The following is a 13,057-nucleotide window of genomic DNA, read 5'->3' as shown; positions in this document are numbered from 1 at the left end:
GGCCACATTTTTTGGGAAGTTGAAAAATGTTTCTTGTAACCTGTTAATTTATAATTATTGTGATTATTTTTTATTATTTTATGACATGTATTTTCATGAAGAGGCATCTTTTCATCAAGTACGTATATTTCATAAAACGACATATTTTTACCAGGGGTCATGTCTTTTCCGTGATAGACATCTATTCAGGAGTGACATGTCTTTACAAAGAGACATTCTTTCTCCTAAGAACATGTCTTTTAGCTAATGCCATCTTTCCATCAAGTAACGTGTCTTTTAAACCAAAATACATTAGTGTCCATATGCCCCAACCATCCACTAGATCTAAGAGCATCTCCATAAAACATCAGTCGTGCCTAATAAATTGCCGTTTAAAGGACTTTAGGTGGAAAAAACTGCTCCAACAAATAATGTATCTCTATATAATGCCCAAAAAGGTTATTTTTCGACAAAGGGTGGCTTTTATTGGCTCAAAATGACGCATCAAGAGGATACAAAACACGATGAGCACACACCCGGCCTCTGCATAGTTAGGATGCACACAGCCAACTCTAATACACACAAAAAAACATGCCAGCAAACAGCAAAGTCATATAAGACCAAAGCTGTGCATAGGCGAGAGAGAAAAAAAACAAAGCGATCAGATCCACGTTTGGCAAACTGCAACAATGACCATATTCACACCAACCATCTCATGACATCACAGGGACGACGAGGTTCTTCAACAGCAACGCCTTCAGAAAGGGAGCGGCGCTCAAGGGCCTCCGTCACCGGATTCAACCACACGGGGTTAGAATCTAGGTTTTCACCCTGAAGAACCAGTTCGAACATATCCGAGCAATGCCTTCAACAAGGTAACGACGACAAAACATCACCATTGCTAGGTATCATACCTAGGCTTTCACCCCGGAGCTCGAGACAGGGTGCTCGAGTAGCACCGCAATTAACGTCACATATGTGTTGTCGCCACCACTTTTCCACAATCCATGTAGCTACGATGGCCGCCGCTACACGACCACCCCTCTACGTCAAGCCATTGTGCATAGTTTGCATCTCACCACGAAGTCAACTACCAGATTTGAAGGGCGAAATCCTTGCGAAGATCCTTAGTGGCCACCACAATCCGCCGCTCCAAAGGCTGGCCGGTGCAACCACGGACAGGCCCAAAGGAATCAGGGTCAAGACGTCAAAGACTCAGCACGTGCCCGACCATGCATGCACTGCGCCATGGCGAGCTCGTCACGCATCACCACGGGAGGCTGCGATGGACTCACTGTCGGTCTACACCTGCACGGAACCACGGCCGCGTCCTTGCGTCGCCCCCGCCTCTTGCACTTGCCGGCGCACAAGCTCCTTACCAGCACTTCTAGTCCAGCTCGTAAACCACTAGATCCGCCGCGAAGGCGCCGCCATACGGCCCCACCGCCGCCGAAGCCGTCCAGGCTTTGCCCGACAACTCTCTTCGGCGACGGTGAGGGGAGAGCAGAAGGAGAGAGGCCCCCTAGGCTGCCGGAGTTGGGGCGCCCCAGTGCGGCCGCGGAGCCGCACGGGAGCGTGATTTTCGGATCAATGATAAAGTGTGAAACTGTGTTATATCACGCCCAAATAATTGCTACACATGGTGCAAATACACATCACCTCTAGCTGCTGGCCTAAAACAAAACCTGCCTTGGCGAAACCCAACCGCTAGTTTGAAACTTCCCCGCCGTCGACTGTCGCCACCCCACGCTGATTCTGGTCGATTGTCGCCGTTGTTGTGACTCTATCGGTGTCAAAACTGGCAGACCTCAGGTAGGGAGGCCCGAGCTGTTAGATCGGATCGATGGGTAACAAGAGATAGACGACACGGTGTTTTTACCCAGGTTCGGGTCCTCTTTTAAGGAGGTAAAACCCTATGCCCTGCTCTTGCTTATATTATGGGTGTATCAAAGTAAGAGTTGATCTACATCGAGATCATGAGTTGTGGTCTAAACCCTAGGGGGTATGATGATGATGAATGTATGAATGGCCTCTACGGAGTAAACCCTGGTTTATATAGGCACCAGGGGTATCTAGGGTTACACATGGTCAGTTGCTATCTAGGGATTATATGCCAAATCTAATAGATCTTCTTAGAGTACACGCCAAGTCTTCGGTGAAGCTGGATACACATGGGTTGGAGGCCTGCAGAGTCCTTCCTCATTGACGGGCCATCAGTTTGGCCCACAGACTAGGTCCACTAGGCTAGGACCCCCTAGTCCAGCACACCGTCGGTAGCCCCCGAACTTATCTTCGAAGCCGAGGTCAATTAGTGGCCAAGAGAGACGTCCAATCAATCAACGTGACGATCGCCGAGCCATGACTCTGTTCAACACTCGGGCGCGCAGCGTCACCGGAGTTGGCACCTAGCCCCCCCCCCTCCGACCCCTTGTCCCTCTCGACTACATCCCTAGGCGGCTCGACGACCGTCTCGACCCCGGCGAGCTACGCCGGCCAAAATTGAGGTCGATGCCCTGACAACCATCAAATTCGCCTTTCGGCCTCCCAACTGTTGAATCCTATGAGAGTACCAAGCTGAATTTTTTGGGCGCCGATTTTACATTATTTGGAAAAAGCAACAACAGAAGCGGTGTCCAAAAACCTTCTTTCTCTTTGGCTAATTGTTTTTAGGGCATCAAGTTTTACATCATCAGTTGAAGATGCTCTAACAAACTTGAATGGTCCTTGTTATTCTTCAATGGCTTTTCTTTTTAAGGTGACGTGGTTGAAGCTGCATTAGGAGTTAGTTTTAGAATAAATAGAGAATAGGACATACATATGGTCACCCTGTTCATTTTGTTTTGTTTTTGTTATTAATAGGTCAAATCAAGAAAAATAAAATAACTGTAGTTTAGTGACCCTTTTGATAATTTGCCTTTGTGTTACGTTGATTCGGTTCCATCTCCCACAGTCTGAGTCGATCTAAGCCTAGCGGGGTATGAGATCGCTATTCAACCGCCTGCCTTGCAAGCGTCTCGCCGCAGCTCGCCGGAGTCGCCGCTGCCTGCACTCCCACTCCCAACCGCACCCTCTCCTCGCAACCTTCTCCCGCCTCTGCGACGATGGCCCCCTCCCGGCCGCGCTCTCGCTGCTCCCCGACCTCGCCGCGGCCGGCGTCCGCGCGGACCCCATCTCGCTCTGCCGCCTCATCAAGCTCTGCGTCCGCCACGGCACGGCCAACGACGGCCGCCTCATCCATGACCATGTCTCCCGCACGGTCAACAGTGGAGGAGAAGCGCCCCACACCGGCCTCTTCGTCTCCAACTCCCTCATCTCCATGTACGCCAAATTCGGCTTGCTCCACGACGCGCTCGAGCTGTTCGGCGGAATGCCTCACAGGAACGTCGTCTCTTGGACGACCGTCGTCGCGGCTCTGGCCAATGCCGGCGGGAGGAAAGAGGAGGCGCTCAGGTTTCTTGTGGACATGAAGAGGGACGACGTGGCTCCCAACAGTTACACATACTCTAGTGTTCTTGGTGCCTGCGGCACACCTGGGGTGCTCGCTGCTGTGCACGCGAGCATTGTTAAGGTCGGGCTGGATTCGGATGTGTTTGTGCGGAGCTCCTTGATTGATGCGTATATGAAGCTTGGAGATTTGGACAGCGGGCGCGGGGTCTTTGACGAGATGGTCACCCGTGATTTGGTTGTGTGGAATTCGATTATCGCGGGGTTCGCACAGAGCGGTGATGGTGTTGGGGCGGTAGAATTGTTCATGAGGATGAAGGAGTCTGGTTTCCCAGCTAACCAGGGTACCTTGACCAGTGTCCTCCGGGCGTGCACCGGGATGGTCATGCTCGACTTGGGAAGGCAGGTACATGCTCATGTGCTCAAGTATGAGAGGGACTTGATTCTGCACAATGCACTTCTGGACATGTACTGCAAATGTGGGAGCTTGCAGGAGGCAGACGCCTTGTTCAGCAGAATGCCTCGTAGGGATGTGATCTCATGGAGCACCATGGTCTCTGGTTTGGCGCAGAATGGGAGAAGCGCCGAGGCGCTGAAGGCTTTCGACTTGATGCAATCTGAAGGACCTACACCAAACCGTATAACAATGGTTGGAGTTCTGTTTGCATGCAGTCATGCTGGCTTGGTGGAAGATGGCTGGTATTACTTTAGGTCCATGGAGAAGCTCTTTGGCATTCAGCCTGAGAGGGAGCATTGCAACTGCATGGTTGATCTCCTTGGTCGGGCAGGGAAGCTTGACGAAGCTGTGAAGTTCATCAGTGAGATGAACTTTGAGCCGGATTCGGTCATTTGGAGAACTCTTCTTGGGGCATGCAGAATGCACAAAAACGCTAACCTTGCAGCATATGCAGCAAGAGAGATCCTTAAACTTGAGCCGGAAGACCAAGGTGCGCGCATATTGTTGTCAAATACATATGCTGATTTGCGACAATGGTTAGATGCCGAGAAGTCATGGAAGGTGATGAGAAACCAAGGGGCCAAAAAAGAGCCCGGGCGCAGCTGGATCGAGCTGGGGAAACAAGTCCATGTGTTCATTGCTGGTGAACTGTCACACCCATGCTCAGCTGGCATAGTTCAGGAACTGAACCGACTAATCAGGAGGGTCACAGACCTCGGTTATGTCCCGCTGACAGAGTTTGTGCTGCAGGATCTTGAGAGTGAGCAGAAGGAAGATCTGCTGAAATATCACAGCGAGAAACTTGCTGTTGCATTTGCAATGATGAATTCAATGAAGGGGAAGCCTGTAAGGATCATGAAGAACCTCAGGATCTGTGGTGACTGCCACTCGTTCGTGAAGCTCGTCTCCAAGAGTGAAGGCAAGGTGATCATAATCAGGGATCCGGTTCGGTTCCACCATTTCCAGGATGGAGTTTGCTCATGTGGCGACTATTGGTAGAGAAGTTAACACTGACACACACTGGCAAGGCTCCTGTGGCGACTAATGGCTTGATCACAAGTTGTTACAGCATTTTCTTTGCAACTCAGATGCCTAACCACATTTATATTAGTATCTTGTGAAAGAAGAGTAAGACTAGTACTATATACAATTTTTTTGTGAGGGAGTAGTATGTATACCAGCAGTCAAAAGAACAAAGATAAAGGAGAAAAAAAAGGTAAGAAAAGAAAAGGAGAAAGGGAAAGAGGCAAGTGAGCAAAATAGCGGCCATAAAGAAGCCCACTGGGCCGTATCTCTTTCCCAGCTCATCCGCCTCATCCAAGCAAGCAAAGCCGAAACAGAACAAGGAAAGAAACGCGCCCACGAGGAATTCCGGCGTCCTCTTCCCGCAAGCCCTAGAAGCCATGGTCCGTGGAGGCCGCAGGTGACCGGCGCCGGTAGCAAGAGGCGCCAGGAGGAGCGGTGGTGGTTGTTGAGGCGCGGCAAGATGTCGGTGCGGATAAAGGCGGTGGTGGACAGGTTCGTGAAGGAACTCAAGGAGGCGCTGGACGCGGACATCCAGGACCGCGTCATGAGGGAGCGCGAGATGCAGAGCTACATCGAGGAGCGCGAGCGCGAGGTCGCCGAGCGGGAGGCCGCGTGGAAGGCCGAGCTCTCTCGCCGCGAGGTAACGAGTCCCCAAATCCGATTCATGGCTCGCTTAATTCATACACCCCCCCCCCCCCCCCCCCCCCCCCCCCCCCCCCCCCCCCCGTTCCGTCCTCCCTCGCCACCGTGATCAGCAATTTGCATCATCTTTTGCACGATCGAGAATGGGGGAAATGTGTATGCTGCAGCGGCAGCCTGGTTTGTGTTTCAGTGTACTATTCATTATTTGACTCTTGATACTCCCACTGTATCACAATTCTTGCTCGAAACGCGAGTTTTTCTTATGATTTCGTGTCAATGTCTTTCAGTTTCTTGTGATGCTAAACTGCAGAAGTGCAATGTAAGAGATTATTGCTTGCTTTACGCTGTAGTATATTTACAAGGGCGTCAGGGGAATAAAGTTGGCCTCTTCAGTTACGTAGAGAATATAGTCGATCGTAGAAAGGTGACTTACAGGTGAAGATAAGAATGTAAGATATGTCTGAGAAGCATTGGTCCTCAGGTGGTCTTGTGTGACTAGAATAGAGCATATCAGACTAGCATTCTTTGTGCTAAAAGTCATGGTTTTCCTTTTCTGCTGCATGTACTCTGTAGTACCTTGTTGATTCGTATTGTCTAACTTCATTATCAGTTGTCAGATCTTTATGATTGTGCATGTAAATATGGTTACTTGGTCCAGAAATTATATACCTATTCAAGTAATGCGTGGTAGTTGAGTCTTGGTGAGACTCTTCTAAGGAAAGATATAAATTGATAGCTAGGAGACAAATGCACTAGATATGGTCCTAGTTTTGGCAATACTCTACACTGTGAGATGCACGACACAAGAAAATGACACTGCAACGTATGAAGCACCTCCCCTGTGTACTGGGAGTGGGATTGGTAGAGGTGACAAGATAGATTAGGTGGAGGGAGGTGACAAAGCGGGGATGGACATGTGTACCCTCTTGGGCTACACCAATCCCATTTTTGGTACATAATCTCATAGACTCATACACCCTAACAGTTGGTAGGCTCTCTTCGTGAATCTGACCAGTTAATCATTTAATTAGAAAGTTAGGTTGGACAACCACATTACATAATTGTGCTATACATTTTGTTCTTGCCGTTATTGTTTTGGCTATTATTTTCCATGGTACTCCCTCTGTAAAGAAATATAACAGTGTTTAGATCACTATCTAAACGCTCTTATATTTCTTTACAGAGGGAGTAACTAGTAAGTGCCAACATAAGATGCAGATCTTCCTAAGTTGCTTGCTGACTACGAACTTAATGAATTTGATATCATTATCTTGCTTGCTTAGTTGGTGCTTCTCCAATTAAGTATCCGTATAGTTTGTTGAGCACATATTCACAGGTTGTAGTCATAATGAACAAACAGTGGCTTTGCGGGCGCACCAGAAGATTGTCTCCAGAGATCATAACCTAGGAGCCAAAACTAAATCATAACCTGAGCTCATTAAAGTTGAAACGTGGTGGTGAGGTCTTCAAACTAATAAATCAAATCGATATGGTAATCTCCAATTAGAGCAAACCATAGTGTGTAGTAAACTAAATATTTTCTCTATTAAAATCATCGAAAGATGCCAACAGACTAACTCAAGGACCCTTTGGGTTTCAAACATTTCCTATGTTATCATTGCTTCGTTTCTTTAGGGAATGTCATTATTGCTTCATAGTTGATCATGCTTTGGGGACATTTAACATGGAATGCTGCAATCTTCCTTTTGCAGGCTGAAATTGCGCGGCAAGAGGCAAGACTGAAAATGGAAAGGGAGAATCTGGAGAAAGAAAAGAGTGTCCTGATGGGAACTGCTTCGAATCAGGATAACCAAGACGGAGCCCTTGAGATCACAGTCAGCGGTGAGAAGTATAGGTGCCTGCGCTTCTCCAAGGCGAAGAAGTGAGGTATGAGCTAGGGTGGCACCAGTAGTACCCCGTTATTTTAAGCCTTGCACCTGATTCAAATTGGAGCAGCACAAGAAATCCCCATGTGTCCCCTACCAAGTAAAGGATTCTCCTTTGATCTGTTTGTTAGGCACCGCTGCCTCCTTCCTGTTCCCAAATAATCAGGTGATTGAACGCCACATGAGATGATGCCTGCCTGCCTGCCGATCGAGTGCAGTAACATGAATGGCTTCCAATTATCATCACAGTATAGGAGCCATGTTAGGTCCAGCTTCTGATTGCCAGCGTCGGTTCACTTCGAAAAAACAATTAAGGAGATTGCTTTTCTTTTCTCTTCCCTTCAGAACTCGGGGCTGGAGCTATCTGTTCTGCCCCCAGTCGATAAGTTTTTGTTTCCAATTTTCTGTTCAAGATTCAGTTGTGCTCCTAGAATTTAATTATTTTCATGTGACCTTGATTAGCATCTGGACACTCAATCATTGTGCGGGATTCATGGATAATCTGCACGGGGTCACCATGTTAGTGATAATAATTTCTTGTTAACTGGTTAACCTAATGAGAAGTCAAGACTCTTAGTGATAACTTACCTGAGGCTCAGAGTGGGAGCTAATTTTCCCCAGTGACCGCCGGAGGCATTAGGGTTAGCTAGGTAGAAAGAAGGTAGCTGCTCCTGATAACGACTGTTACCGGAAAAGGCAGAGCCTGTCCTACAGAAGAAAACTTTATGCAAGTGCCTGATGTGCCCTCCTCAACCGGTCTGCCCTCCCAATCCGTTCATCTCCCCTTTAGAAACTCCCAAGACTGTAGTTGCATCCAGGGCTAATATTGTGAATCCGGTGTGCAGTAGTAATAAATAGACAGTCCTGAGAATGCAATTTTGGTTGTTATTCTTCATATGAATATGCTAGTAGATCTTTTTAATTTTTTTGTTTTTGCATTATATGTAGTACTATGGTTTTTATTTGGCTAACCTTATTTATATAAGTATATATATTAGGTGGAACCGGCGGCACAATTTTTAGGCTGTCATTTATTTTAGTACATGCAATATATTGAGTGAATGATCAAGTGACCGCTGTTCCTTCTCAGATCTAGTAGGAGGCTGCTGAACTGACTGAAACGGATGGAGTGAGTTCCTGTTTGGTTCCAAATAAATCTCCAACTTATAAGTCGAAAAGTGAAAAAAGTGACTTATTTTATCAAACAGACCTAATTTATAAGTCACCCCAACTTATAAGTCATAAGTTGCTCCACCCCAACTTAAAACTTATAAGTCACCCCTTTTGCATGGGTCCCACTACCTTTACATAAAAAAACAAGGTGAGAAGGTGTGGTCAGGTAACTTATAAGTCAGATGACAACCAAACAGGCATGACTTATAAGTCACTGTTTTTAAGTCACCTTAACTTATTGGAACCAAACAGGCCCTGAGTGTTACTTGTGCGCAGATCCATGTGTGCCCGCTGCACAGCACATACACTGTGATCTGCATATGTCCAGCCTAGGCTGTACTGTACTCTATACCAACAGCCTCTTTCTTTCTGGATCTTATCTCATTTCCATCTCATCCTATCTGTGTTTGGAAGCAGCCATGTGCATGCACACAGGTGGTAGACATAGAGAAAAGAAAAGGAAAGGAGAAACAGTGACCAGCTACTAGGCTCGGATTGTCAGCAGGAGAAGGCTCTGCACTGTTCATCTGGCATCTTATCGTCTCATGATCTGCGTGCAGTTAGTCGGTCCCACGTGTCAGCGAGCGACAGGAGCCCAAGGGTGGCGTGCACGGCTGGCAGCAAGATGGCGTTATTCGTGGCCGCGCCATGCCGGGCCAGCCCAGGCCGGCACGAGCACCTACGCACGCATGCAACCGCTTATCCGAAACAAGCACGCACGAAAAATAAATCGAGAAATGGTAATGGCGCGAGAGCATGTTAGAGGCTTCCATGCACACGTGGCCGTGCTGGCTTGGACTGGATCGGTCAGTTGTTCGGCGTGGATGTTTCAGAGTTGAAGTGAAACAGATATCATGTGGGACTGTTTGACCACACTTCCTTCAGCTCCTGTGCGCTTGGTTTCAGGCTATGCTTACGGTGGATTGCAGCTACAGCCCAGTCTAAAACACAAGCACTCAAAAGTGTAAGAGCATGTACAGCCGGCGCCCTAAGAGGCTAAGACCCGCCTCAAACGCTCTGTCGAACAACCCAGTCAATAATCGGTCAAAAAACCCGACCAAAACGGGCATCTCAAATGGGCCTCAAGTGCCCGGACTGACCAACATCTCTCATATCCAGCCCACATATGAGGTGGATATAAGGAGACCCCGTGCGCGTTTGCCACGGTCTGGTCCCATATAGAATCGCCCAGAAACCCAACAGTCTGATGGGCGTATCCTCCGATGGGGTGTGAACACCATGTGGCGCCGTTCCGGCTCGCCGTTCGAGGCTAGAGTCCGACTATTTAAGTCGGTCGGCGTCCCTAATCCTAGCCAGAGCCTCTTCCTCTTCACGTCGTCAGCCCGAGCACATTACTCTTCGTCTCCACCTTCCCCTTTCCTCGCCATCCGACATGGCCTGAAGAAGAAGACCACCTATGCTATGCTAACGCCGGAGCGCTTCCAGATCGAGGAGGAGGTCCGAGCGAGGCATGTGGCCCGGATCGCAGCCGCCCTGCCTACGGACTCGCCGGAGCTGGAGGAGAAGAAGGAGGAAGGGCAAAAGCAGCCAAAGCCCATGGAGGGGCGGATCCCGAGGAGCCGGGGCCGGTTGGGGGCTTCACCGTAGAGGAGGCCATGGCGGAGTTTGCCATCGCCCAAGCGGCGGAGATGGCAGAGTAGACAACCATCCTGGAGTCCATCCCGCATGAGGCGTACGTTGAGTCCAACCAGCGCTTCCTTCGGCACGAACAGGCGGAACCGACGCTCTCTTCGACAAGGTGGAAGCGGAAATGGAGGTGGAGGCAGAGGAGTAGCCGGAGTTGTGTCTGCCCCCCATGTACTCGGGGCCGAAACGGAGATAGTGGACATCTCCGACGACAACGAGTAGCAGGGTCGAGGATTAGTTGATCTACATAATATGTAGATCTTTTCTTTGCATGGTTTTTATGGCTTTTAAGATTTCATATATGAGATATTCAGATGCAGAGATGGTTATTTGAGGACTGCACGATAAGTGCCCGCAGGCGCGCCCGGGCGCATCCGCGGGCGTTTGAGGGGCTGGATTTGCCAAGTCCTGTTGTAGATGCTCTAAGGGCATCTCCAACGTTGACCCGCAAACTTGCTCCGGCATCTGTCGACGGACAGGGGACTAGTCCGCGGACACTGATGTGGGAGCCGGCCATCCAAATTTATTACATTTCGGACATACTTCAACTAAAAGCGGAACTTGTTTGACTTTGGAGGTATAATTTCGAACATACTTCAACTAATCACCTAGTCTAATGTCGGTCAAGGCGGATCTCCATTCCCATGACATGGCTACCCTCCGTGGCCTCTGGCTCCGCCATATCTTCCTTATGTATGGTTGCGCCACTCATCGGAGTGGCCATGCTTCAGCCGGAGGGGAAGAGTGCCTACTTTGCTTCCGTGAAGCCGAGGCGGGGGTCAACGACGGTCTGCACTGAACCGGGCAAGACACCGGCTGTGTATGCTGACGACATGGTGGCGGTGGTGAAAGGATCAATATGGCTGACTAGAGGGAGGGTGAATAGGCAACTGCCATTTTTTTAGCTTTTCTTAGCAAATTAGGTTAAGCAACAAATAGGTTATCTAGATATGCAACTAGGTGAGCAACCTATATGATGCTAACAACAATAACCACGCAAGCAAGGAAGATATACAACACAAGTAAAGCTTGCACAAAGTAAAGGTAAGAGATAACCACAAGTGGAGTCGGGGGAGACGAGGATGTGTTACCGAAGTTCCTTCCCTTTGAAAGGAAGTACGTCTCCGTTGGAGCGGCGTGGAGGCACAATGCTCCCCAAGAAGCCACTAGGGCCACCGTATTCTCCTCACGCCCTCACACAATGCGAGATGCCGTGATTCCACTAATGGTGCCCTTGAAGGCGGCAACCGGGCCTTTACAAACAAAGCTGGGGCTCTCTCCACAACCGATTGGAGGCTCCCAACACCACCACGAAGCTTCACCACAATGGAATGTGGCTCCGAGGTGACCTCAACTATCTAGGGTGCTCAAAGACCCAAGAGTAACAAGATCCGCAAGGGATTAGCGGGGGAATCAAATTCCTCTTGGTGGAATTGTAGATCTAGGCCTTCTCAAGCAATCCCTAAAGAATCAACAAGTATGATTGGCTAGGGAGAGAGATCAAGCAAGAATGAGCTTGTGAGCAACAATGGAGCATGGGGGAGGAAGAGGTAAGTCAACTTGGAGAAGATGACTCCCTTTTATAGTGGGGAATGAAATCCAACCATTATGTACTCACAACCCGTGCACAAGCGGTAGTACCGCTCGGGCGAGCGGTACTTCTGCTCGCACGGAAGTTCCTGGCGCACGGTTCAATTGAACAGATTAGGGAGGTCGTAGTGCCGCCGGAGCGGTACTACCGCTCCCACCAACGGTACTACCGCTTAGTATTGAACAATAGCCGGGAACAACGGTAGTAGAGAGAGGTAGGGCGGTAGTGCCGCCCAGGGCGGTATTGTTGGGAAACGTAGCATGCAATCTAAAAAAAAATCCTATGCTCACGCAAGATCTATCTAGGAGATGCATAGCAACGAGAGGGGGAGTGTATACACGTACCCTCATAGACCAAAAGCGGAAGCGTTTGACAATGCGGTTGATGTAGTCGAACTTCTTCTCGTTCCGACCGATCAAGCACCGAACGTACGGCACCTCCGAGTTCTGCACACGTTCAACTCGATGACGTCCCTCTGATACGTCTCCAACGTATCTATAATTTTTTATTGTTCCATGCTGTTATATTATCAATCTTGGATGTTTTATAATCATTTTATATCATTATTTTGTACTAACATATTGACATAGTGCCAAGTGCCAGTTGTTGTGTTCTGCATGTTTTTTATATCGCAGGAAATCAATACCAAACGGAGTCCAAATGCAACGAAACTTTACGGAGATTTTTATGGACCAGAAGACACCCAATGGGCCAAGGCAGCGCCTGGGGGGTGCTCCGAGGGGAGCACAGCCCACCAGGGCACGCCAGGAGGGCCAGGCACCCTGGTGGGATGTGCCCACCTCGGGTGCCCCCCGGACCACCTCTTTGCTCTATAAATACCCCAATATTCCAAAAACCCTAGGGGAGTCGACAAAAATCAATTCCAACCGCCGCAGAGTCCAGAACCACCATATCCAATCTAGACACCATCACGGAGGGGTTCACCACTTCCATTGGTGCCTTTCCGATGATGCGTGAGTAGTTCTTTGTAGACCTTCGGGTCCGTAGTTAGTAGCTAGATGGCTTCCTCTCTCTCGTTTGATTCTCAATACAATGGTCTCTTGGAGATCCATATGATGTCTTTTTGCAGTGTGTTTGTTGTGATCGGATGAACTTTGAGTTTATGATCAGATCTATCTTTTTATATCCATGAAAGTTATTTGAGTTTTTTGATCTCTTATATGCATGATTGTTTATAGCCTCGTATTTCTT

The 13,057-nt window shown here is 48.8% G+C and overlaps 2 protein-coding genes across 2 annotated transcripts; both read left to right on the top strand.

Moving 5' to 3' along the window:
- Positions 1-2,820: 2,820 nt before the first annotated feature.
- Positions 2,821-5,041, top strand: LOC109779345 (pentatricopeptide repeat-containing protein At2g03880, mitochondrial). The gene has a single exon (XM_020337963.3). The coding sequence runs from the start codon at positions 2,957-2,959 to the stop codon at positions 4,877-4,879; it is 1,923 nt and encodes a 640-aa protein (XP_020193552.1). The 5' UTR covers positions 2,821-2,956; the 3' UTR covers positions 4,880-5,041.
- A 126-nt stretch (positions 5,042-5,167) lies between these two features.
- Positions 5,168-7,895, top strand: LOC109779348 (uncharacterized). Its single transcript, XM_020337966.3, has 3 exons — positions 5,168-5,546; positions 7,261-7,435; positions 7,566-7,895. The coding sequence occupies exons 1-2, from the start codon at positions 5,367-5,369 to the stop codon at positions 7,432-7,434; spliced, it is 354 nt and encodes a 117-aa protein (XP_020193555.1). The 5' UTR covers positions 5,168-5,366; the 3' UTR covers position 7,435; positions 7,566-7,895.
- The last annotated feature ends 5,162 nt before the right edge of the window (positions 7,896-13,057 follow it).

The sequence above is a fragment of the Aegilops tauschii genome, chromosome 7 (assembly GCF_002575655.3).
Source record: "Aegilops tauschii subsp. strangulata cultivar AL8/78 chromosome 7, Aet v6.0, whole genome shotgun sequence".
Classification (NCBI taxonomy): Eukaryota; Viridiplantae; Streptophyta; class Magnoliopsida; order Poales; family Poaceae; genus Aegilops; species Aegilops tauschii.
This window is presented reverse-complemented; position numbering and strand designations above follow the sequence as displayed.